At 47.5% G+C, this 25,548-nt stretch overlaps 2 protein-coding genes and 1 non-coding gene across 4 annotated transcripts in view; 2 read left to right on the plus strand and 1 right to left on the minus strand.

Annotated features, from left to right (window-relative positions):
• Hmgxb3 (HMG-box containing 3) overlaps window positions 1-17,480 on the plus strand; it is a 44,028-nt gene extending 26,548 nt beyond the window's left edge. For both annotated transcript variants that reach the window (XM_028774336.1, XM_028774335.1), the window contains 10 exons: window positions 1,536-1,685; window positions 4,603-4,904; window positions 5,629-5,756; window positions 7,656-7,787; window positions 8,566-8,750; window positions 11,776-11,995; window positions 12,981-13,114; window positions 13,471-13,587; window positions 14,826-15,035; window positions 16,137-17,480. In XM_028774336.1, the coding sequence (XP_028630169.1) occupies window positions 1,536-1,685; window positions 4,603-4,904; window positions 5,629-5,756; window positions 7,656-7,787; window positions 8,566-8,750; window positions 11,776-11,995; window positions 12,981-13,114; window positions 13,471-13,587; window positions 14,826-15,035; window positions 16,137-16,592 (2,034 nt within the window). In that variant the 3' untranslated portion in view covers window positions 16,593-17,480. The remainder of the gene's footprint in view (window positions 1-1,535; window positions 1,686-4,602; window positions 4,905-5,628; window positions 5,757-7,655; window positions 7,788-8,565; window positions 8,751-11,775; window positions 11,996-12,980; window positions 13,115-13,470; window positions 13,588-14,825; window positions 15,036-16,136) is intronic.
• LOC114626819 lies at window positions 10,887-10,998 on the plus strand. Its single transcript, XR_003712297.1, has one exon. It is a non-coding gene; the product is annotated as a U6 spliceosomal RNA (small nuclear RNA).
• A 143-nt stretch (window positions 17,481-17,623) lies between the features above and the next one.
• The window catches only part of Csf1r (colony stimulating factor 1 receptor), a 25,989-nt gene continuing 18,064 nt past the window's right edge, over window positions 17,624-25,548 (minus strand). Inside the window, exons 11-21 of the mRNA XM_028774337.1 lie at window positions 24,690-24,816; window positions 24,435-24,539; window positions 24,001-24,111; window positions 23,164-23,326; window positions 20,967-21,055; window positions 20,754-20,851; window positions 19,796-19,918; window positions 19,610-19,721; window positions 18,948-19,047; window positions 18,553-18,661; window positions 17,624-18,461 (exon numbers count right to left, since the gene is read on the minus strand). Coding sequence (XP_028630170.1) covers window positions 18,291-18,461; window positions 18,553-18,661; window positions 18,948-19,047; window positions 19,610-19,721; window positions 19,796-19,918; window positions 20,754-20,851; window positions 20,967-21,055; window positions 23,164-23,326; window positions 24,001-24,111; window positions 24,435-24,539; window positions 24,690-24,816 — 1,308 coding nt within the window. The 3' untranslated portion in view covers window positions 17,624-18,290. The remainder of the gene's footprint in view (window positions 18,462-18,552; window positions 18,662-18,947; window positions 19,048-19,609; window positions 19,722-19,795; window positions 19,919-20,753; window positions 20,852-20,966; window positions 21,056-23,163; window positions 23,327-24,000; window positions 24,112-24,434; window positions 24,540-24,689; window positions 24,817-25,548) is intronic.

Consider the following 25,548-nt stretch of genomic DNA (forward strand, 5'->3'; position numbering starts at 1 on the left):
TGTGTGTGTGTGTGTGTGTGTGTGTGTGTGTGTGTGTGTGTGTGTGTATGTATGTGTGTATTGTTTTTTTGTTTTTGTTTTTTGTTTTTTTCAGGTAGATATAAAGTACGGGCCAGAACATTTTTTTAGAGTAGTCAGAGATCAGAGTCCAGTCTAGAGTTAATATATTAACCTAGAAAGTGGCTTTTGGGGCTGGAGAGATGGCTCAGTGGTTAAGAGCACTGGCTGTTCTTCCAAAGGATACAGGTTTGATTCTCAGCACCCACATGATGCTTACAGCTGTTAGTAACTCTAGTACTGGAGAATCTGACACCTACTTTTGGTCTTTGCAGACACCAGTTACATGTGGTGGTGCACAGACAGACATATAGGGAGAACACTCCCACTCATAAACTAAAGTGAAATTAGAGAGGGACGACGAGGGCTGTTTCACACACAAGTTCAGGCAGTACTATACTTCTTCTCTAAAGCAAACATACGAACTAGTCGCCTGAGTGGGTCTGAGAGTGCGTGGGAAGCAATGCCTCTGCCTCATGCAGCCTTCCCCATAGGAGTTTCCCTGCCTCATTATCATACTGTTGCCAGAGCTGGGGGTTGAAGCCATAACCTGGCAACACAACTGAACTGTACTACCCCTTTAGTTTTGTTTGGTGATTTTTGAAGGCAGGGTTTCTTTGTAGCCTTGGCTGTCCTGGAACTCTCTCTGTAGACCAGACTGACCTCAAAATCATATAGAGACCTGCCTGTCTCTGCCTCTTAAGTGCTAGGATTAAAGGCATGTACCACCATCACCTGGCTCTTGGTGCTTTTTAAATGATTTTGAGATAAGACTATATTTTTTAGGCTGGCTTTGAACTCACTCTGTAGCACTAGCCTAGCCAGCCTTGAAAGTGTGGTGTGTAAAAGAGACAGACAGACAGACAGACAGACAGACAGACAGACGGACGGAAACAGTGCCAGCCCAAGGTTAATGCTAAGACCTTTTAGAGGTTTCTGATACAATTAATCCTGCTAGCTAGTTTGCTCTGGGAAACTCCATTTCTGCCTTCCATTGCTGGGGTTACAGGTGAACTGCTACACCCACTTGGCATTTATTTGGATTCTGGGATTCTGACCTCTGGTCACTTTGCTTCTATAGCAAGTCTTTCACTGCGAGCTATCTGTCTCTTCCTTTTTTAAAGGCAGGGTCTTATTGAGCTCAGGCTGGCCCTGAGCTTGCTGTGGAGTCATTGGGGCCAGCCTTGGACTCCTGCTCTTCTCCTCTCCCTTCCCAAGTGCTGGACTACTACAGCTGTGCACTACACACCCAGGGGCTTGAGTTTCTGAATCTCGGAGTCAACTTCCGTGTTTCACAGAGAGAGAAGGACTAGACTTGCATCCTGTACTGAAAGAGAAAGAGGAAGAGTCTTTAGATTAGGCTAAATCAGAGTTGAATCATCTCTTCCTTTAAACCGATACCTGGACATTCTGGTTTTTGCTTCTGTTCAAGTTTAACCTAATTTTTGTAGTTTGATCATAGGTCTTGCCTTTTTTAGGATTTGGGCCTGGCTACCTCGAGAGGACGGGGAAAGTGCAAAAATCCTTCCTGTAGCTATGTCTACACCAACCGGCACAAACCTCGGATTTGTCCCAGCTGTGGTTTTAACCTTGCCAAAGACAGGACTGAAAAAACTACAAAGGCCATTGTGAGTTCCTTCTCTAAACACTTATCTTAGACTTGAGTTGTACTTTGGACTTTAATACATGATTAGTGGTTAGTATCAGGATTGGGACCAGATTGTAGGTTCTGAACTTGACAAAGTATCTTCTCTCCAGGCCTTGTCCTCAATGCCAAAATGGGGCTTAGTTGATGACCTAGTCCGTTGTATGCTTCTATAACAAATTGTCCTGGATTGGATAATTCAATACAGAGGGGGCTATGGACTTACAGTTCCAGTGGCTGAGAACTCAAGAACAAGGTGCTGGTTGGGATCTACATAGTGTCTGATGGGGGTTTTCTCTGTATCGTAACATGGTAGAGAGCGCTGTAAGGCAGAACAAGGAGTCAGAGGGAGCTCACTTCATAACAAAGGCACCCTAAAGTCACTTGGTTCTATTAATTTATCATGGATTGACCCATTTGTAAAGATACAGTCTTTGTAACTTACCTTTCAAGTTCCATATATGACCCATATTTGCAACTCTTGTAATTAAGACTACAATCTCTTGGCTGGAGTGCCTTCAGTCCTTTCTGTTCTCATCTCTCATTCCAGAGGAATAGTGTGACTCAGTCTCAGCACAGCAGGGAGTGGGGATCTGTGACCTTCTAGCCCGTTCTGATGATACGGACTCTTTTGCAGCCATTCATTCATTCATTCATTCATTCATTCATTCATTCATTCATCAAGCATACATTTTTATGCCTTATGAGCCAGGTGTTCAGAGATGACCATCACCTGGCCCCTTCCCTGAGGTGCTTTCAGTCTAGTGCAGGAGAAAAATAAGGAACCATACAAGTACAGTCAGGGAGACAGAAGAAAACATCCTCTTGTTATTTTGCAGTTAGCTTCTACAGAAGTCTATAACCCAGGTCTCTTGCTGGTTTGGCGAATAAATAGGCAAGCAGGTGCCTGTGCTTACCAGTGACAGGGTCAGTGACTGTTAGTTACCTCTCCTCATTACCCTGACCAAATGCCTGGCAAGCAGCAGCCAGGAAGAAGGAGGAAAGGCCTAGCATGGTAGGCCATGTCTTTAATCCAGCACTTTGTGGATCTCTGGAGTTTGACGTTAGCCTGATCTACAAAGTGAATTCCAGGACACCCAGGGCTACATAGTGAGAGCCTGCCTCGAAAAGAAGAGGGAAAAAAGTGAAGAAAAAAAAGAGGAGACTTTGTTTTGCTCAAGGTTTGGCTTAAGGGATAGTTTATTGTGACCGAGAAGGTGGGGTGACAGAGTAGCCTAAGGCTGTGCCACTGTGATCTTAGCTCACATTTGGGCAGATCAAGATTCAAAAGAGGAATGCTACTGTTCCACTGATAGGCACCTTACAGCTTATGGGGGCCATTCTCTCCTTCCGCCATGTGGGCTCCCAGGATCAAACTCAGACTGTCACAGTTGGTGTCAAGTGTCTTTACCTGCTGAGCCATCTCTCTGGTCTCCTTTTCCCTCTTTATTCAATAGGGCACTCAGCTTGTGGGTTTGGAAGAAGGGGGTCTGTACATTTTCAGGTTGGTCTTCTCTCTTCGGTTAACTTTTATGGAAACACCCTCACATCCAGAGGAGCATCTCCTAGGTGAATTCAAATGAGCCATGTTGACTGAAGACTGACAGTGAAGGGGTGTACCAGGGAGCATGGAGGAGGCAGAACCCTGTCCTGGTAGTGTATAAAGTTCCCCTTCCCTGAAGCCACCCAGCATTAAAGACAAAGACTTTCTGTAGTCCAGATACATGTTGATCCTTCCACTCCTAGTCCTCACTGAACCACAGGCACTTTGCTACTTGGATGACTTGCCGTATCTAAATTAATCTGTACAGTTGTGCGGAAAGACTACTAGAAAAATGTTTCTTTAAATAGTAGAAGTTTGTATTTTAGAGTTTTAGAAGCTGAAATATCCAGAATGTTAGCAAGTTTAGTGTCTGACTAGGGCTCACCTTCTAGCTTCTATGTGGCACCCTCTTGCTTTGTCTTCATACGTTAAAAGGTACAAAGAACTTCCCTGATACATTTGATTAGTTAATTAAAAATTTGTGGTCTTCTTGTCTTGTCCTTATGAGGCTCTGGCATGACTGATCACCTAGCCTAAGGTCCCATCTCTTTTACATGGTAGAATTTTGACATGAATTCTAGAAGGATATAAAACACATATAGCACAAAGATGTTAGCACAAAGAAGAAAGACCCATCCAGGAAGGTGCGTGGTAAAAAACCCTACTTGGAGCATCCCTTGTAGGAGGTATGAAAACTTTTTCACTGCAGTAGGGAATATGGCCTCAGTACCTCAAGATAGCGATTAGTGAGGGTACAGAAGTTCCCCCATTCATTTCACGCACTCTCTCTGGCTTACCTCCTCTCTGGATGGTGGGTTTGGGTTGTTGTCCATCTCTAACAGTCTGCAGTCATAGCCCTTAGGCAAGTCTGCTTGCATTTTGCAGTACCCACATCAGAACACTGTTTTCCATGCCTGACAGGAGAAGTGAGCTGAGGGAAGGGATTCTAGAGAATTGTACTCATCTCTGCCATCTCTTCACAAGCCTCCTGAGAGTACTTGTATTTTTGTCCTTTGTCTCACAGATGAAGATACTAAGTTTCTGAAATATCAAACTGCCTCAGGGTCCTACATGTATAGCCAGCCATAAGTGTCCTCTCCAGAACTCAACCCCAGGTCTCTTATCCTCCCAGTGAGTGGGAGCTAACAGTTAAACCTGTTGCCAAGAGATATGCTTTATTGATAGAAAAATTTAGTCCCAGAGAGCTTTTAGCAGCACGAGGAGTTATTAACAGAACTAATAGAAACTTATTTCCCACTCTGAGTCATGCCCTCCCTTTGCTCTTTGTACGCTGATGACTCTTTCCTGAGGCTGTCTCTCTACCCTCTGCTTAATGACTTGACCCACTCTTTCTCAGGAGGCGAGTTCACCACACCCAGATGTGCCAAGTACCACAGAACCCCTGAACACAACCCAGAGGGAGATCCAGCGTCAGTCCACACTGCAGCTGCTGCGTAAAGTCATGCAGATTCCTGAGAACGAGTCAGAGCTGGCTGAGGTCTTTGCCTTGATTCATGAACTAAACAGCTCTCGACTTATCCTGTCCAACGTGAGTGAGGAGACAGTCACCATCGAGCAGACCTCTTGGTCGAATTATTATGAGTCTCCATCCACGCAGTGCCTTCTCTGTAGCAGCCCATTGTTCAAAGGGGGACAAAAGTAAGTACCACTTTACTCTGCCCCTAGCTGCCCTGTCCCTCATGGCTCATGCTGCCTCCTTTTTCAGACTGCGTTACTGTCAGAACCTGGGAAGATACTATCTTGTGCTTTCCGTAGATTTTTTTCACCTTCTCAATTGCTGATGGTAAAATAATTAGCGATTAGGGACTGGAGTTTGCTCTAAGGTTAAGAGCAATTTTTGCTCTTGTAAAGGACCCGAGTTCAATTCTCAGCACCCACATTGTGCTGAGCACCCATAGCTATCTGTAATTCCAGTTCCAAAGAATCTGTTGCCCTTTTCTGACCTCCATGGGTACCAGACAGCACACACAAGGTGTACATACATACATGCAGGCAAAACTTACCAATAAGATAAATAAATATTTTTTATGGTTTTTTTTCCCTTGAATTAGAAGTCAATTTAGACATTCCTGAAGCTTGTTACCACCAGTCTACCTAGGGTTTAGATTATATCTGGCTTGCCTAGCATAGAATTTGAGTTTTCGGTGGGATCACTTGAATCATGTAATAACTTGAGAGTTAGATTTCCTTGTAAGTACAGTTTCAGAGCTTAGATCTTAGTGAGATGGAGACATTCACCTAGGAAATCTTGAAAGCAGATCCAGCACATTCTTTTGCTGGTTGCAGAATTTTGCTTCTGACCATAGCCCATGGCCTACATAAAAAGGCTGATTTCCCTCCTGGTTTTCGTTCTGGGTACTAGCTCTCTGGCCGGGCCGCAGGAATGCTGGCTCCTGACAGCTAACCGGCTACAGGTGGTGACTGCCCAGGTGAAGATGTGTTTGAACCCTCATTGTTTGGCCTTGCACAGCTTCATGGACATCTACACAGGTAGGTGCTAACCTTCTGTGTCCTTAAGCACCCTAGAGCAGGTTCAGGAGCCACCTTACCACCTTAGTGGTCTGTGTTCTGCACTCATCTTAGCGGGTTCTGAAGAATCCATCTTTGCCCTGATTGCCTCTGCCCCAGCAACAGTCACCTTGAAGGGCATAACCCTTCTCTGGAGTCTAAAGTTAGTTTAAAAATAACAGCTCTCACTAATCAGTAGTGGCACGCCTTTACTCTCAGCACTGGGGAGACAGAGGCAGGCAGAAGTTTCAAGCCAGCCTGGTCTACAAGTTGAGTTGTAGGACAGCCAGGACCACACAGTGAAACCCTGTCTTGTGAAAACAAAAAACAAAACAAGACAACAGCTCTCAGCTCACTTTTAATTCCAGCATTCAGGGGGCAGACAGGTGGAATTCTGTAAGTTTGAGACCAGCTATGTAGAACAGGTTGGTCTTGAAGTCACTTGAGATCTACCTGCCTCTGCTTAGATTAAGGGTACATACTTCCATAGGGCCCCAGTATACACTGCCTCTACCATTGCAACCACAGACTATGTCCTGTCAGGCAGCATGAGTCCTCCAACCTTATTCTTCATTAGTTGTTTTGGCTAGTCTGTTTATCAGTATGTATGGTCCTACTAGAAATTTCATGGAAGTTTTGTCGAATTTATAGACCAACTTTAAGAATATTGTTTAAAAATATTGAGTTTTCCAATCCAAATATGGTCTTTACATTTTTTTTTTTTTTTACATTTTCTTGTATTACATTTTTGTTTTAATTTGCCTTGGAGACTATTTTGCTATTAAGTACTTTCTCATTAAGAATTTTATATTTTGTTAGACTTATACCTATGTTTATTTGTTCTGTTTTAAGTGCTAAACAAACAGCTCGATCCAGCTGTTTGTGGTTGGTAGAGATGCTTGTTGATCTGTTGACTCCACCAAACCCAGTTTTAGCAGCTCTGGGAATATTGGGGATGCTTTTCTTTTTCTTTTCTTTTCCTTTTTTTTGTTTTTGTTTTTGTTGGTTTGTTTGTTTGTTTTTGAGACAGGGTTTCTCTGTGTAGCCCTGGATATCCTGGAGCTCACTGTGTAGACCAAGCTGGCCTCGAACTCAGAAATCCGCCTGCCTCTGCCTCCCAAGTGCTAGGATTAAAGGCGTGTGCCACCACTGCCCGGCAGGGATGCTTTTCTAAAGTTTGCCAATTACAGGTTTAAAACTGGCATATTATTTATTGATTTATTTATTTTATTAATCAATAGGGTAGAGATCTTTTACATGACCCTAGGATGAGTAGGAGAGGATTACTCCATTATGAATTATATTTGTGAATGTTTCCATTCTCCTTAGCTTTTTGAGTTTTCTCCCAGTTTATTGTCTTTTCGTGTGTGGTGATTTGGGGGATACCAAGGGTTTCATTTGCTTGGGGGGGTTTTGGTTTTAGATAGCCAAAGCTTTGCTATTGTGGTTTCAGCCTTTACCGTCGTGCCTAGGAAGGCCTCCCCACTCTGTGGCCTCCTTGACTGGAGCACGTGCTCCATTTGTTTATGTCACATGTGTGCATTATGTTGTGTATAAATGACCCTGACTTGACTGCATTTAAATTCACCTGAGTCTCCCACATTCCCGTGCTGAGGGCACCCTAACATCCACAGTGTTACTATGTGAGAGCTGGGAAGAGGAAACTGGAGATAGAGAACCCAAATAAAAACATGCTACACACAGTGTTTCATTCAGTAGTGGCTTATGCACAACTTCATGTCAGAGCAGTTAGGTGCACTTCCCTCTTCTGATGCATTGTTCTGTTTTATGACTGTATTGTAACTTATTCCTCTGTAGTAGACATTCATTTGTTTGCACTGGTGATGCTACAGTGATCTCTTTGCTTATGTTAACCTACAGGTCTCTTTAATGTGGGGAATAAGTTGCTAGTCAGCCTGGACTTACTTTTCGCAATCCGGAACCAGATTAAGCTGGGAGAGGACCCCAGAGTATCTGTCAGTGTTGTGCTGAAGTCTGTGCAGGAACAAACAGGTAAAGGTCTTGCCCTCTTTTCCAGTTTCCTGAGGACTCTGAGGACTCAGTGTTATGCTTTAGCCAAGTCATTTAGAGTGAGAGTCTGATATTTTGAAAAAGAGCTAGTCCTGAGTTCCAAATAATACAATATTCGTTCAGAATTTTATAAATGTCACATTGACTTTAGAAAATGTTTTCATGCATACAAGGGCCTTATTAAGCAAGAAATCACAACTGACTTAGAATCATGTCCCTTCCGTCCTAGATAAACTTGGCTTTGTAGCCTGTTAGTCAGACTCACTCTGATATCTCCCAGTTCCAAGACTCTTGTGGAGACCCAGGTGTAGGGATCACATCCTTTGCTACATAGAAAGTCTCTCCTGTCTGTAGTCCTTCTGCTTGTTCCTCACCTGTCTGGTCTCTACAAGCTCCAGTCCTGTGCTTTGTCTCAGGTAGGACAGTTGAGACAGCTTCATGGACTCTTTGAGGCTTGCCTCTGCTACCTGATGACAGTGTGGTTTGGAGCAATTGGTTCTGTTTAGTCATAAAAGAAGGTAGTACTAGCTCCTGGTTCATAAAGAATTAGAATCACTTGAGAATTAGATAGGTAGTATATTCAAAGCCTTCAATACCAACATCTAGTGCCTAGACAGTGTTACTTCAAGGTTGCTGCCCTCCGATTGGAGTTGTCCACAGGCTTGCCACCAGAACGCTTGTAGATTACTGTCCTTGCTGGCTACTGGCTGGTCCTAGTGCTTTTAGGGTCTTTTTCTATGACCTCTTGCTGTCCTTCCAGAGAAGACACTGACCTCAGAGGAGCTGAGCCAGCTGCAGGAGCTGTTGTGCAATGGCTATTGGGCTTTTGAGTGTCTCACTGTTCGTGACTACAATGACATGATCTGTGGCATCTGTGGTGTGGCCCCTAAAGTGGAAATGGCTCAGAGGAATGAAGAGAATGTGCTGGCACTGAAGAGTGTAGAGGTAAGTCCCTCTCAGCCTCCGTAGCCACCTTCAGAACTGTCTTGTCCCATGGACAGCTTCCCTCAGGCTGCATGCTATCCCAGGGATAGATGGCTCCAGTCCTATCTAGGTGAGGCCAGTGGCCTTATCCTCCTACAGCCCATTGTTTATTTGAAAAACATTAGAAAGAAACACAATTTCATGGTTTCTTTGTTTTGTTTCATTTGGGGTTTTTGGTTTTGGAGACATGGTTTCTCTGTATAACAGTACTGGCTGTCCTGAAACTCACTTTGCAGACCAGGCTGTCCCCAAACTCACAGAGGTCCACCTGCCTCTGCCTCCCAAGTGCCGAGATTGAAGGCATGTGCTGCCACACCAGGCTCTGTTCTCCCTGTCTCTCCGTTCCACACACACACACTTACTTTCTGTGATGCTGAAGATTGACTCCAGAGCCTTCTGCATGCTAGGCAAACACACTACCTGGAGAATTACACCCCTAGACCTTGTTTGTTTCCTTCACTAATAATTGAACCAGGACCAGTATAGGTGTTAAGCAGGTTATAATGATGCAGGAGTAGCGAACTATGTGGGGTCTGAGGTTGTGGGGGTAGACCCTACCTATATAGGGCAGCATAGCTCTTTAAGGATGGGTACACAATGAAGTGAAGAGCCACCGAAGGTGCTGGGCAAGTCATGTGAGCTGGTATTGGTTCTGAACTACAGTTTACACTAGATGGTTTTGTGGGTTGTGATAAAGTCCAAGGTACATATGATCCCCGTTGTAAAAGAAAAACAGCAAAACCAGATAGCTGTCTCCTGCTTTCAAAACAAATTCAGGGACTGGAGCAGTGATTCCACAGTTTAAGAGGACTGGCTGTTTTTGCAGAGAACCTGGGTTCATGTCCCAGTGCCCACATTAGGCAGCTAACAATCACTATAACTCCAGTGCTAAGGGTTCTAGTGTCCTAAGAGTTCTGGCCTCTGAGGTACCTCACACACATAAGTGCACACACAAAAATAAATTAATCTTTCTTTAAAATCAGACATTTTAAATAGAAGAAACTGGAGCTGATTATACATGAAAATATAGATGCCTAAGTCTTGAATAAAATAATAATAGTACATCAGGTCTAACAGCAAATGGAGTAATACTATACCCTGGCCAAATTTACTATCAGGAAGCAGAGTTATTTAACTTAAGTGTGTGTGTATACACACACACATACACACACAACACACACACACACACACACAGCTCAGTAGTTAAAAGCACTTGCTGTCAAGCTTGGTGACCTGAGTTACATCCCTGGGATGGCACCAACATGGCAGAAGGATGGAAACGAACTACCGCAAGAAGTCTTGATCTCCACATTCTGCATATGTGTGCGGGTATGTGTGTGTGCACGTGATGATCCTAGGATGGCCTTCCCTTGACTACAGCAAGGGTATATGCTACTTGTGCTGGTCACTGGATTGGATGTAGAATCACCATGGACACAAACCTCGGCATATCTATAAGGGTTTCCTAGGCACATCCACTGTGGTACAATCGACCCCTAGCCAGGCTGTACACGAGGGGAAGGGAAGCTGAGCACCAGCGGTCACCTGCTTCCTCACTGCACGTGCAGCTTCACCAGCACAAGAAAAGTATTACCGTGACGTGAGGTTTCTGCATCTTGTTGCACCATAGTAACTGCCATAGTAACTGGAGTGGTGGTTCATGAAGTGACAGGTGCAGCTCTGCTGACTAGCCCTAGTGTGTTCGGCATGAACATGTAAACATATCAGTATTTTGTCTTGGTTGGTTTTGTTTGGTCATATTCCTATCTTAGCCTTCTTGGAGCGGGCATAGCTCATGCTTGCACATATTCCTATTGTGTGCTGATTTCTGTTCAAAGGATGGTATGCATAGGACTTGCTTCATTGCTTCAACAAAATACATGCCAGCAGCAGCCTAAGGAAGGAAGGGTTGCTTTTGTCTCACAGTTTGAGAGTATGCCTCATACAGGTTGAAAAGTAGCCTAGCAAGCATTTACGTTTTGGTGGTAGAGATTGATACAGAACCGTGTGTATGCCGAGCCAGTTCTTCACTGCCGAGCAGTACTTGCCCTGCAGCTAGTGAGGCCAGAGTCACACTTGGAGGACCACGTAAGGTGCCTGCTTCATCCAACAGCACAGCACATATTTTAAAATTGGAATGATACAGAGATTAATTATATGGCCTTTGTACAAGGATGACATGCCAGTTCAAGCAGAAAATAAACTGCTTGTAAGAAAAGTAGTACAGAACTGACACTCAGTGGTAGAATGCTTGTCTGTTGTCTGAGGCCTAGGAGTTGGTGTCCCTGACTGCGGAGCAAAGGAGGCTGGTTAACTTAAGTGCTGGGTGTCTGTAATGGTTAAGTCTTTGCTCCATGACAAGAGGTAAGAACTAAGTGTTGTCGATGTCCTGGAGAGCCTGAAGAAAAGTCTCACAAGACCTTGGCAGGCCATAAAGTTCTCCTAAGCAGACTTCTGTTCTTGGCGGCCAGTTACAGGAACTGAGGCTGTGGTTTGAAAATTAAACCTAAGTCAACATTCTTTTTCCTTTTCTTCTTCTTTTTTGTAATTATGTGGAACTGGGTCTTGTGTAGGTGAGTGCAGGTGCCTTTGGAGGTCTGAGGCTTTGGGAGTCTCTGGAGCTGGAGTTCCAGGTGGTTGTAAGCTACTTGATCTTTGGTCTGGGAACCAAACTCAGGTCCTCAGTAAGAGCAGAGTGCTTGTAACCACAGAGCATGCTGTTGATCAGAGCTGTAGAAGCGGGGGGGGGGGGGCCGTATTGTTATTTGGTCTGGGAGATACTGTAGTGTGAGAGGAAGAAAGGGGTGGCTTGGTATTGAATTGTTAGTCTAGAGGAATCTTGGCAGTACATTGCTGTCTCCCAGAGTCTTGATTTCCTGGTGAGTCAAAAAGATCATACTGTATTGTTACTAATCTGTAAGTCACTGCCTATTTTTTACCTTTGTTTTGTTTTTTCTTTGCCTTTTTTATCGTGACCACATTGTAGTTTACCTGGCCTGAATTCTTGGGCTCCAATGAGGTGAACGTAGAGGACTTTTGGACCACGATGGAAACAGAAGTGATTGAGCAGGTTGCATTCCCTGCCAGCATCCCCATCACCAAGTTCGATGCCTCTGTTATTGCTCCCTTCTTCCCGCCACTCATGAGAGGAGCTGTGGTTGTCAACACTGAGAAAGACAAAAACCTGGATGTGCAGCCAGTACCTGGTAAGACCATTTGGTGACTGTTTCGTATTAAGAGAATAGCTCTAGGCATGGTAGTGTGCACCTTTAATCCCAGCACTCAGGAGACAGAAGCAGGTGAATCTCAGTGAGTTCAAGGCCAGCCAGCCAGGACTATATGATTAAACCCTGTCTCCAAAAATGATAGACAGAAATATTTTTTATATTATGACCCAAAATGATACCCACACTCTTGACATGTGTCACATCTATAGTTAGAAACTTGTACAAATATAATACACCTTATGTTCTGTTTTAATTTTGAAAAGTTTGAAAATACAAAGTCTTGTATTAATTTTGTCAGTGCCCTGTGTGATAGGCTGGCTGGAAACATTGTTTCTTAATGTTAGATAACGAGTCTCCTCGCCCTCACTTCAGCTTCTTCACTGCTGAGCTCTGCCCTCTGTAAGCTAGGTCAGGAGCATAGTATGTGGAGAGAGAGCATTTTTTAAATGACAATGCTGGGCCTCAGTGATCAACAGCACGTGCTGCTCTTGCAGAGGAACTGAGTTCAGTGCCCAGCATGAGCACATGGTGGTTCCTAATCACTCGTACCTCCAGTTCCAAGGGACCTGATGCCCTTTTCTGACCTCCATAGACACCAGGCATGTACATGGTGCATATACATTTGTGCATACACTTATAGATAATGTAAAGTAATAGCTCCTCTCCCTCTTGTTGCTACAAGCATCTGAAACATCTGAGCTTTTGGTTCTGGAAACAGACTGTGGGTTAAAAAGTGAGCTGCTGTGGGGTCTTGGCAATGACTGTCTCTGTGACTGGATATATATGTTTCCGGGGCATGGTCTAGTGAGAGCCTTCAGGCATCAGTGAAGCACACGCACACGTGCTTCTGCTCCTTCCCTCACACCCTGTGTCTCACCTCCCTGTTCTCAGTCTCAGGCCTGAGGAATTAGCCATAGTGTCAGGTTGCTGTCAGCACGTCTGTCAGCGCTGTTGTGTGTTTCAGGCAATGGCAGTGCCTTGGTGAGACTGCTGCAGGAAGGCTCCTGCAAGCTGGAGGAACTCAGTTCCTATGGTGGGGAGGAACTGCAGTACCTTCTGGAGCAGTGTGACATCCCCTTTGGCCCAGAAGACTCGAGGGTGAGTGTTGGGAGTGAGATGTAAACCCCATGCCGTGTATGTGTATGGATTTTATCCATACCTCACTTGCTTTCTCTACTATTGAAATGAAAATATGCTTCCTTCAAATTCAGATTCAAATGGTAACTCCACTTCAAACATTTCTCTGACTTTTTTTTTTTTTTTTTAAAAGAAAAGGAAGGCCCAGGTCTGGCAGCTTCCTTTGGAACCTCCTGATGTTTACCTATACCTAGAGGAAGGGGCTGGTGAGGCCCTAAAGCCTAGCAGTTGATGCATTTGCTTTGGGTTTGGAGGGACGTTTGATACAGGGTACCTTAGCATTTGTGCCTGAGTTGTAATCTTTTCCTCCTCTCTAGGATCAGCTCTGCTTCTCCTTATTGGCCCTCTATGAATCTGTACAGAATGGAGCCAGAGCTAGACCGCCCCCATCTCATTTCACAGGGGGTAAAATCTACAAAGTGTGTCCCCATCAGGTAAGACAGTGGCGTGAGGGGAGCATTGGGTGACTTAAAGTTGAACTGCCCACAGAATCAGATCGATCCCGTTAGGACTGGGACTTGTGTCATGGTGCAGCCTGGGGGCCTGGAGAGGGGCCTGGGTCACTCAGTAGTATAAACACCCTACTGCATGCTGGGCCCAAGTTGCCTAAGTGTACAGTGGTAAATGTCAGAGAGGCTGCTTGTCTCCTAGTTGACCTCCTGTTGTCATGGAGGAAAAAAGTTACCACAGCTTGTGATGCTAGCTCTAAAGGAACCAGACAAAGAACTGAGGTAGCCAGAAAAGGCCAAGGCTAGAGACAAAGGAAGAGTCCAGAGAAGAGCCAGAGGAGGAGTGGCTCCAGAGACTTTATTCTGAAGAAGTCACTGCAGATACAAAGCTGTGCAATAAGATTCCAGAATCAGCCAAGGAAGGCACCAGAATGGAACCCGTTCACGGTGAAGTGAGAGTCGGGCTGAGCTGGTGGGCTTTGACTCTTACTCCATGACAGATGAGCACACACTCAGGGTGTGGTGCAGTGCGCCCAGTGTCCAGGGATTCGAGTGCTGTCTTGGACCTGTAATAGCATTTCATTTGAGGTGACAGGATGGGTGGCTTAAAGCCCAGCTCTCCAGGATACTCAGTTCTGTCCCGCAGGGGCAGCTGGGAGATGTTGGTGGATATTCTTGCTAGGTCACAGCAAAGGCTGTTGCTTGTGTAACCTATTGAGGAATGGTGGGAACCTTGCACAGAATACTGATAGTTCAGTCCAGAGGCCCTAAGCCTTGTGTTCACATTGCCAGGCTGGTTGGTAGGGTGATATGGAGTAGGGATTAGAGATGTTCTGAGGTGAGGTCCTAGCTGTTCTCAGGACAAGGATGAGCTGGTGACTTCTTTTAGGAATGTAAGTAGGAGGGGAGGGCCGTCTCGGTGGCTAAAGGCCCTTGCCAGGCAAACCTAACAACCTGGGTTAATCCCGGAATCCACTGTGGAAGGAGAGAGAGAGAGGGTGTGTGTGTGTGTGTGTGTGTGTGTGTGTGTGTGTGTGTGTGTGTGCGCGTGCTGCATGCACAGTAATAATCAGTTCATTTTTAAAAGGAGGAGGAAAGGGATCTAGTGTCATGGGCCCTGGTTTCCATCACCAGGCTGATCTTGAAAGAAGTGAATGAGGACCTACCCCCGCCGCCTGCATGCTGGTTCCTTAACTCTAAATGACACCCTCCATCTCCCACAGGTGGTCTGTGGCTCCAAGTATCTTGTTCGAGGTGAAAGTGCCCGTGACCATGTGGATCTGCTCGCCTCTTCCCGCCACTGGCCACCTGTCTATGTGGTAGATATGGCCACACCAGTGGCCCTGTGTGCTGACCTCTGCTACCCAGAGCTGACTAGCCAGATGTGGGGGAAGAACCAGGGCTGTTTCTCTAACCCTACAGAGCCAGTTGTGGTAAGTTACCTCCTGATTACTGAAATAAGTCCGTGGGGATAAAAAAAAGAGCTCTGCCCACACCCGATATTAGGAGCGCCTGCCTGGGAACTGTCTCTAGCAGCCTTCTTTCCTGTCAGCGTTTTCTCCTGATGCATCAGCATGTACTACAGACACTTTACTGACTGACCACAGTACCAGACCATAGTGTGACACTTAGTGTGCTTGGGGTGTTCCAAACACAGGTGCATGTGTGGACAGGCTGCTTTCCAGAGAATCCAGAAAATTGCCACCTCTGGGAGTCATTGTCCACACTGTACCGTACAGGGCACTGCTAACTCGAGTCTTCGATTCAGCTGTGAGTGTGCTCCAGGGCATGGCATGCCTGGTGAGGCGTAGGTACCGTGGACCTAGAAGGCAGTGGCTTTGCATCTAGAACTATGAGCTGATAAATCTCTGTGTTTTATTCTTTTAAGATTTTTAAGGGAGGTGGCTCTGGGGATGGACCAGATCTTCTCTGACCATCTCCTTTCATTAGAAGAGGAAAATAAGACCCAGGGAAGGAACAAGACTTGGTCAGGATCACACAACCGCTGAGTGATGGAGCCCTTGTGTTTGTGTGTTGGTGCAGTGTCCCAGGAAGTAGTTCCTACTACAGTCATGTGCGCTCAAGGCCTGCCCTTGACCTTGACTAGAAGAGGCATTAGAACTGATTGATACTAGAGAGAAGAGTCATAGAGGAAATGAGTACTCTACCCAGGTGCATTGTGGGAGGTAAAGGCTTGGGTCTAAACATTGTCCTCATTCCCTGGGCTCTCATGCTCTCAGAAATTGTGGTAGAGACCCAAAAAAGTGTCTGAAGTGTCCCTCAGAGCCACTTCCTCCCATTCCTCTGCTTCCTGCATTGTCCAGGTTCAGTGATTGCTCCTGAAGCAATCCAGCATCTGCTGGGATGACCAGTTTCCTATGCCCATTCTTACATGAAGAAATGGGGCCACAGGACACACAGTATACACGGCCTTTAGGATTTAAACAGGGCTGCCTGACTCCTGACTTCTGCTCTCCCGGCAAGATTCTCCTCAATCATCCCTCTTAGAAAGCAGCTTCTCTTCTCTCTTGTAGAGTGTGTCTTGCCCTGAACTCTTGGACCAGCATTATTCTGTGGATGTGACAGAGGCTGAAAACTCTGTCCAGCATCCAGTCACCAAGACTGCGACACGGCGTATTGTCCATGCAAACACAAAGCCCGATCCTAGTGACCCTAGTGCTGGCCACCGTTCCTTATCACTGTGCCCTGAGCTGGCACCCTATGCCTCTACCACGGACAGCAAACTCAGCAGCATCCGCCAGCGGCCCATCGCCTTTGACAATGCCACCCACTATTACCTCTACAACCGCCTCATGGACTTCCTCACCAGTCGAGAGATTGTCAACAGGCAGATCCATGACATTGTGCAGAGCTGCCAGCCTGGTGAGGTGGTCATTCGTGACACCCTCTATCGCCTTGGGGTTGCTCAGATCAAAACAGAGACCCAGGAGGATGGAGAGGAAGAAGAAGTAGCCTCGGTGGTGGAATAAGCCAGGTTTTTATATACAGGGCCTGCATCATCTCTCTCAAGCCATAATATGGCCCTTGCCCAAGTCCTATTGAGGGGACCTGCTGTCCTCTGTAGGGAGGGCCTCTGACTGCTGGAACTGACCAAAGAGCTTCCATTTCATGAGCACAGTGGAGGCCCTCAACCTCTGGGGCTCAGGAGAGGTGCTGGGAAACTTCTCCTTGGCCTGAAAGAGCACGTGGGGGGTGGAGGGTATGATATTTTTAAGCATCAGATGCTGATGGAAAGGCTGGGGCCTGGTTGCCCAGACCCTCCACCACCTGGGGTCCTGCACCAGGTGGGGGAGCCATTGAGCTAAGCTGTCCTGTGGGGAGGAGCTCTGGCTCCTGTCCTGTGGGTTTCCTAACCTGCCTTTGATTAGAGCCCTTGCTGGCTTATTCACTCTTGGGGTCCCTTTGGGCCCTTCATTCTCCCTAAAAGGGGTGCATTCTTTTTTCCTCCAGCTCTCCCTGTTCCCACACCTTGGGGCAGCTGAGGAGAAGTAACAGTCAGATTCAGCTCTCTCCAGGACTCGCCTCTGCCCTGGGTTTGGGGGAAGAGAATCCTTCCTCCTTTCTCTGGCCACTGGTACTGTACCCTACATCCTCTGGGCCCTCAGACCCTTACCACAGAGGGGATGTGGCCCATGGTTGTGACATAGCTGACAAGCAGTAGGAAAACTCCCTTCTGTGAAGGGGAAGCAGATAGGCCATAAGCAAACAGCAGCACGGGCTCAGGTGCCTGTGGTTTGCTTAGGGCCCAGGATTGGCCGAGTGCTATTTAATTTATTGAGAGGGTGGGATAGGTGGCGTTCCCTCTCGTTCTTCCCCCAACAAGAATAAAGTTTATTAAATTATCTGGTTTTGATGAAGCAAGAGCCAGTTCAATGCTCACTGTGTCCCTTGGCTCTGGAAGCCGGTGCTTGTTGGTCATTTCTTGGGAGGGAGGGGTAGAAGGAGGTCCTAGGGAACTTGAAGGCAAGGCATCTGTGTGCCGCAAAGAACCAGACACTGCTGGCTGTTAACGCTGTTAGTTTAATGTTGACTGTTAGTGAGGACGAGTCAGCTTGGAAAGGAGCATGCAGTATGTGCTTTGTGTGCTCAACCTTGCATCAAGGTCCCATGCCTTCCAGCCTAGAATGACAGGACACTAGGTAGAACATCCCTGACTTTTAGCTGCCACTTGGCTCATTCTAGCAGTACAAGATCCAGGATGAGGCGGGGCTATAGATAAACTGAAGGGCAGGAGTGGCAACCAGTCTTGTGAGCTTAGGAAGGGGCCACCTGCCTCGAGAAGCCTTCAGTCTCCGCATCAGTCAGGGAGGGAGACCTTCCGCCCACCCACAGCCTTTGAGACCCTGTCTTTTGAGACATAAATCAGTTTTTCCGTTGAAACACAAGAGTTTGGGATGGGTTTTTTCAAATGGGGATAGGATGAAGAAAGTGAACTAGGGGTGCACCAGTTGGTGTAGTAAATAGAGGCTAGTACTGTGAGAACCCCACTGGCAGTGATGGCCCAGACTCTGGGAATGGGGCCTCTGACCTCCCCAGACCCCTCATGTTCTGAAGTTTCAGAGCTGGGCCAAGCTGAGGGACGAAGTTCATATGTTCTCCCCATGTCACCCGTCCATGGAGGAGGTCAAGCTGGGCCCTGCAGGGGAGCAGGACTCTGCTCTCCCACTTCAGCAGAACTGGTAGTTGTTAGGCTGCAGCAGAGGCTGGGCGATGTCCCCAGGCTCACAGCAGGCCAGGTGCTCACTGGAGCTCTCCTCTTCAGGCTCACTGCTGCTGCCACTGCTGCCGCCACCACTGTCACTGCCGCTGCTACCGCTGCTTGGCAGGTTAGCGTACTCCTGAGGTGGGGAGAAGCCAGAAACAGCTGATGGATTTCAGGCCCAGACCAGCCTGATCCAGCCAGCCATGCATGCCCTCCATCCCTCTGACCTGGTCTCTCCTCTCCAGGTGGGCCTGTTCCTGGAGGAGGAGGCAGATCTGCTGGAAGGTGGGTCTTTTGGTAGGCTCCAGGTCCCAGCAAGACTGCATGATGCTGTATCTGGAAACAAAACGAACATTGCCCGTGTCAGCCTCCTCAAGTCACAGACATCACTAGGGAGATGTTTCTAGTGAACCTCCAAAACTAGTCAAAAGTTTGAGGGCTACAGCACCTATTAGCATGGTTGAGGACCCTGGGTTCAAAGTTTGGTATAGAACCTCAGTGCAGTGAAGGTTGAATCCTGGCTCTGCTGCCTCGTAGACAAAGACCAGGGCCATATGCTCTCCGAACAACTACCTAAACCCTAGAATTCCCATCCCACCCTGGGCTGAGTGCCTTTGCATACATGTTCTCCGGTGCAAATACAGGCTGGGCCATTTGGTATCCATCCTTCACCAATTTGTAGAACTTGCTGTTCACTAAGATGCCTGGATAGGGGTTCAGACCTGCAAAATCCAAGATCACATAAGAGACCACACTTGCTTCCCACTTCCCCACCCACATGTGTCTCAGGTGGCCCATTCCAGCTGTAGTGGAGCAGAAACCACTCAGACCCAGGGCTCCCTAGGTGCAGTGTAACGCAGTCAGTACACTTGGAAGCTGACAGAACAAAGCCTGGGCTGTGAATTGGGAAAGGGAGACGCCAGGAGGTCACTTTGTAGTGCAATTAAGGACTCGGCACACAGGCTCTGTACCCAGTCCCCAGTAATGGAAGCTAGAAAGTGACTAGTCTTCAATAGCATATAGGCAGGTGTCTAAGGGGCAATGACATTCTAGGGCTACTGCAGTGCAGAGGCAAGTAAGGAAGGACCCAGGAAGTGCACATCAGTCAGAGGGTCTGAATTACACACAGGTGCTACAGTGCTGGTTCAGGAGCCCTCAGCCTTTGCTCTGTTTTGGACACCAGACATCTTTGACTAGATTTCATCCATGAGGTTCAAAACACCAATGGCATAGCCCAAGACAGGTCAGCCCTAGGCCATGTCTGAAGCAGGCTTAGCAGCTCACCAAGCGAGAAGATCTCCCAGAGAAGGATGCCATAGGACCACACATCACTCTGAACTGTGTAGACGCAGTCAAAGATGCTCTCTGGGGCCATCCACTTTACAGGCAGGCGGGCCTGACAAAACAGTACTGTGTCACTTGAGGGCTCTCCACTGGCTGCCCAACCAGCCACTCCCTCTTGGCACTCACATTGCCCTTGACAACATAGTTGGAGTCATTCATGATGTCCCTAGCCAGCCCAAAGTCCCCAATCTTGGCCACATGTCCACTGGTCAACAGCACATTTCGAGCTGCTACATCCCGGTGGATGCACTGAAGAAAGCACAGAGAGATTAGTCTGTTTATCCCTCCCTGAGGCCGGGAGGAGGAGCATGAGGTCTTGAGTCCCTCCCTGATGAGGGAGTAGGTACAGGTTTTGGTAGTCTACTGTCTACTACTGTCCAAACCTGTGCAGGCCTGAGGTCTGAGAGAATTTGATGTTTAACATTTAGAAAGCCCCACAGCCCTGTTTCCAGTCCCCCTCTGGCCCTCTGAGCCACAGAAACTGAACTGGGCTGCTACTAACTCAGAGGCAATGAGTGCCTGTGCTGTGAGCAGTCTGTGGCCCACTTCATTTGTAATACCAGAAGCTGCCACCTCTGCATGTATAATACCAGGGGCTTCCCCAAGCATCTGCATATACAATGACCTATTAGACCCCCAAACAATTCCTGGGAATAAACTATTTTTGCAGGCCCAGACCCTGAGGCTTACGGAATCTAAATTGTCACAGCAAAGTGAAGAACTAAAAGTTAAACCATTGTCTCTTGACTGTTCTGAGGGTGGTGGTCTGAGCCCCAACATCCTTACAGCTCATTCAACAAGACTATGTTTTATGAGAAGAAACAACTGGTGTCTTGTTTGCTTGGCTGAGTGAGACCATTGTTAAGCCTGTTCATGGCCACATAGAGAAACAGGTGTACCAAGGCTGAGGCTAGACCTCCAGGAGCCTGCCCTGGACACTGCTCCCTCCCACTGCCTCCTGAGGCCTTCTGTACATTATCCTCTCACACTCCCATTCTTCCGTTGCTTCTCACTGGGCCATTTGCCCTCCCCTTCCCTGTTCCCACAGCTAGTAGGAATTCAGCCTTCCCTCACCCAGACTTACGTTTTTGGAAGCAAGGAAAGCCATGCCCTGTGCCACTTGGCTGGAGAAGTGGAGCAGGTCCCAGAGCTCCAGTGGCCGGCTGGCCTCTTTGTCCAGATCTATAGTAGGAAAAGGTATCAGGGCAACCCTGTCATATCTTGCTCTTCCTCTGCTCCAGTCCCCAGCCCCTAGGCCCATCCACCCTTTTCTCCCCTCATCCTGGTACCTCCGCACCTTGCTTAAAGAAGGAGTCATTTGAAGAAGTCGAGACAGGCCTCATCTCCACATACGTGTCTACACCCTGACTGGAGAAGCCACTGTCCCTGGGTAGGGAAGAGAAGTGAGAAATGATCCCATCACTGCCTAGCCCAGGCGTGTCCTCCAACTGCCCCTTGGATTCCCTTAGTCATTCAGCAGAGGGGAAGGAACCTAAAGGTCAGCCGAGCATCCCTCTCTGATAAGGGAGACACTGTGCTACATTCTACTTGAGCAATCATTGTTCCTTGCTCAGCCATCCCCAGTGCCAGAGACACCCCTTTCTGTCATGAGGCAGATTTCCCTGTTCAAAGTTCTTCCTTGCTCCTAATACCAGCGTGTCCCTGGAATTTCCTCCTGGTCTTTATCCTCAAAGGCAGGATGGAGTTATCCCTAGCTACCCCGCTGGGATGAATCCATTCCAGGTCCCTTCCCTGATCTCTCCACACAACGTTGCACAAGGTAGCCTCGCATTAAAAGTTCCTCAAGGAGGATGACACTGTGGCTCAGGGCATAAAGGCACTTAACTGCCGAGCCTGATAACCTGAGCTCAATCCCAGAGAGCCATCTGGTGGAAGAGAGAGACCCAGTTTATACATGTGCATTACAGATAAATAAATGCAAAAATAAAAAGTTTAAAATCTCACAGTAAGGGGACCGGAGAGATGCCTCATCAGGTAAGAGTACTTGCCTCATTCAGAGAATCTGGGTTTGGTTCCCAGTGCCCACACAGTGGCTCACAACCACCTTTAATCCCAGTTCTAGGGTATCAGACACCAGCTTTTGGCCATTGTGAGCAGCAGGAACACAGGTAGTACTCAGACACACACTCATACATGCTTTTTTTTTTTTAATTGCTTGGAGAAGTTTGAATGTTTCCCATGGCCAGAGCAGTCAACTCACAACATTAAATTTGCCCATGTCTAGAGCAGAGCTTAAATTGGCTCAGGTCATCTAAGCCCCAGAGTCTCTTTCAGTCAAGAGCATGTCCCTGGAGGTTTGGATGGACAGGTAATACCCAGAAATACCCAGACACTTGTATGGTGGCAGGCCACCTGGAGAAGCCCAGTCCTACCCTGGATAGCCAACACTGTTAGTAATCAGCCAGCCAGATCTGGTTTGTCAGCAGCTGCTCAACACTTAAACTTTGCCTGTGCCCTTAGGCTCCCAGAAGGAAAAACTAGGATTTCCCATTAGTGTCCATGGTATAGCCACCATCTCCTTGTTCTGGAAACCATTCTTCTGTAGTAGCATAACTTGGGATCCGTAGGTCAGACCTGTTTAGATACCACTTGCTCCTGAAATGTCTCACACTAAGGGATGCTTTGTCTGTCTGTGCACTTGTAGAAGGGAACTGGGGCACCTCCTCTCCCTTTAGCTCCCCCAGTCTCAGCAGCTGCCAATGGCTACACTACAGGGACAGTGTATACTCTCCTGGTTCTAAGTGCAGCCTGATCCCAGTAGTCCAGCACTAGGGCACAACCTGCCATGACCCAATAGTGAGACTCCAACTTAAAACAGCAGGCTTAGCCCAGGTTCCCCCTTTGTCCCATTCATGGGCAACATGAAACTTGTTTCTTCCCCTCTCTGCTTCCCCATGTGGCTCTGTCCATAGCCTCTGGTGGCTTCCAGGAATCCCAGAAGAGCAGAATACCCTGAGAGGTTCAACACTCTGTTGTCTGAACTGGAAACTGAGGCCTAAGTGGACCAGGAACCCCACTACAGATCAGGATGTTCTGCTACCTCCATCCAACACCTAACAAACTCTGCTCTCACTTCCCCGTGGGGGTGTAGAGATATTTCAGCCACTCCTGAAGAGAATATGTGTCCTGCAGCCCCCACAGACATGGTGTGGGACAACCAGGAGCAAGCATTCCCTCCAAGTCCTCCAACCTCTGGCCAGGGATCCAAGTGTGGACCAAGGAAAATCTTTCCACCCGTGAAGGCAATGTGTCCACAAATCCATGAACCCCTCTCTCAACTTTGAGCCTCCCATCTTTGTCCTTCACATTCCTGGAACATGGTAGGCTTGTAGATATTTGCAGAATGATGGGAATGTGTTGTAAGAAAGCAGAGTTGCCTTAAAGCCTGGGGTAGGTAGTCTTCATACCCCAGATTGGGGGCAGGGCTTCCCATCCTGGCCTCCTCTCTATCCTGTCCTATGCCAGCGAGCTACCTGCGCACGTATTTCTTCTCCAGGTGGATGTTCTTGTAGCTGGAGTCCCCCTCGGGGTCCTGACCAGGACTCAGGCTGGATCCCAACATGGCCTCGGCCTTCCTTCGAAGGAAGTTGAGTAGGTCTCCATAGCAGCAGTATTCGGTGATAACCAGGACAGGCCCTAAGGCAGCCGGAAGTGAGGGTGAGAGAGGTATACCCCAAGGCCCCACTGCCCATGTGAACAGGGGCCTCTGGCCTGGGGACCAGTGTACCTTAGTTCTAATCTTGTGAAAGCCAATGACAACTTACAAAACTTTCCAAAGAGGAGTTGAGCCTAGTGTGACTGTGCTTGTTTGTAATCCAAGTTCTAGGGAGACTAAGACAAGAATATCTCAAGTTTAAGGCTAGCCTGGGCTACTTAGGAAATTCCAAACCAGCCTAGATTAAAATGAGACTGTCTCTCAAAAAAAGAAAAAAAGAAAATTTTACTTCAAAAATTCTTCAGAGGAGGTCCATGGCAGTTTAGTATAGAACACAGCCACTTTATAATGAAGAGGAAGGGGGGTGACTTGTACTCTTGACACATTTAAGTCTGGGGTAGGGGCTTCTTAAAAAGTGAATTTGGGATTTCATGTTAAATTCCCTGTAAGTGAGGGCTACACATAGATACTCTGCCTTAGCCACGACCAGCTCTTGCTGTCTGAGTCCAGGATAGGAACAGCGGAGATTTGGATGCAGGGATCCTATAGGCACTTAGTGCAAATGAGAAGGGGAACTTGTTGTTCATGGACCCTTGGATACCCAAGACCATGAGCCCCCCCCCCCCCACTGCCCCTGTTCCTGTCCAGCTCTCACCTCCATGAGTACAGGCTCCCAAGAGGTTGACTATATTCTCATGCTGTCCCAGGTGACTCATGATCTTCAGTTCTGACATCAGGGCCTCCTTCTCATCAGCATGAGCCGTGGCTGGGGGATGGGCAGCAAGTCAGAGCAAGTAGGATGTACCCAGAGACCCAGAGTCCAAAAGAGGGATGAGAAATGCAGACATAAAGATGGGAGGGAAAAAGAGAGGGGAGGAGAGAGGGAGGGAAGGAAGGAAGGAAAAAGAGAGGTAGGGAGGGAAGGAGGGAGATAGGAAGGGAAAGATGGAGGGGAAGAGGCAGGGAGGGAGAGAAGAACAGATCCTAACAGATTAAAAGTGTGGGAAGCACCTCTTGTGACAGCAGAGACAGACTATTTGCAGCAGGCAGCACTCCCCATCCTCCCATCCCTGCACCTCCCCCACTCACACTTCAGCATCTTCACAGCCACCTTCAGCACGGCATCTTCTTTGCCCAGACCAAAGGCTGTAGCCTCCACCACCTTCCCAAAGGCACCAGCTCCTAAAGTCTTACCTATTAAACACACACACATGGGCTCCTTAGGTTCCTGAGGACCACAGGATCCCTGCAGCCCCCATGTGCCCTATGATGCAAGATCACAGAGAACTAAGGTCCTCTCTCTCTCTCTCTCTCTCTCTCTCTCTCTCTCTCTCTCTCTCTCACCAAACTGCAGGTTGTTCCGGGGGAACTCCCACTTCTCATTGTAGGGCAGCTGGGTAGGGTCAATGAAGGTGTAGCTGTTGCCCTCGTAGCTCTCGATGATCTTCCAGCGCACCTGGTACTTAGGCTTCTGCAGAAGGAAAGGGAAGCAAGGGGCTGATGGCCTAGACCTTGTACCTCACCTCCCAAGAGCATGGGAGGACAAACCAGAAGCTCTCAGCCTGCTATGTGCTGAGAGGGACCATGGCATTCTTATGGGCAGAGCAGCAAAAGCTAGTCCGTGCTTGATTCTGCCTTACTATGTGGCCTTCCCTTCTTCATGCCTCAGTTTCATTCAACACAGAGCTGTTCATTCAAAGACTCGGATAAGATGATTTCTGAAGCCCTTGATGACTCTGAATTTGATAATTCCTTGGTCAAGGTGGAGGGCAGATGTTGAGAACTATCCATTCATGAACCTGTCCATTCGCTCACCCAAACAGTTTATGTTCACAGTTTTGTTTTGGGTGCTAGGGATTGGACCAGGGTCTTGTATGTGCATAAGTACATACTCTACAACTAAGCTATTCTCCAGCCCTACTTTTGTTTTCAATTCTAGTGAACTATACAAAACAGAGAATGTACCATCACAAACACTTCAAGTGTACACCTCGGTAGTGTTGAGTATATTAACACTGATAGGAAACTGATTTCCAAAAGTCTTTTGACCTTGTAGAACAAGCTCTGCACCCAGTGGAGAGCACTCTCCTAGTCCTCCCTCTTTCTAGCCACTGGAAGACAAGATTCTACTTTGTCTCTAATCATTTTACTCTTTTGGGTACTTTGTATCAGCAGAGTCACTGGCATCTTCCGGGTACTTTGT

This window comes from Grammomys surdaster, unplaced genomic scaffold (assembly GCF_004785775.1).
Source record: "Grammomys surdaster isolate TR1022 unplaced genomic scaffold, NIH_TR_1.0 239, whole genome shotgun sequence".
NCBI lineage: Eukaryota > Metazoa > Chordata > Mammalia > Rodentia > Muridae > Grammomys > Grammomys surdaster.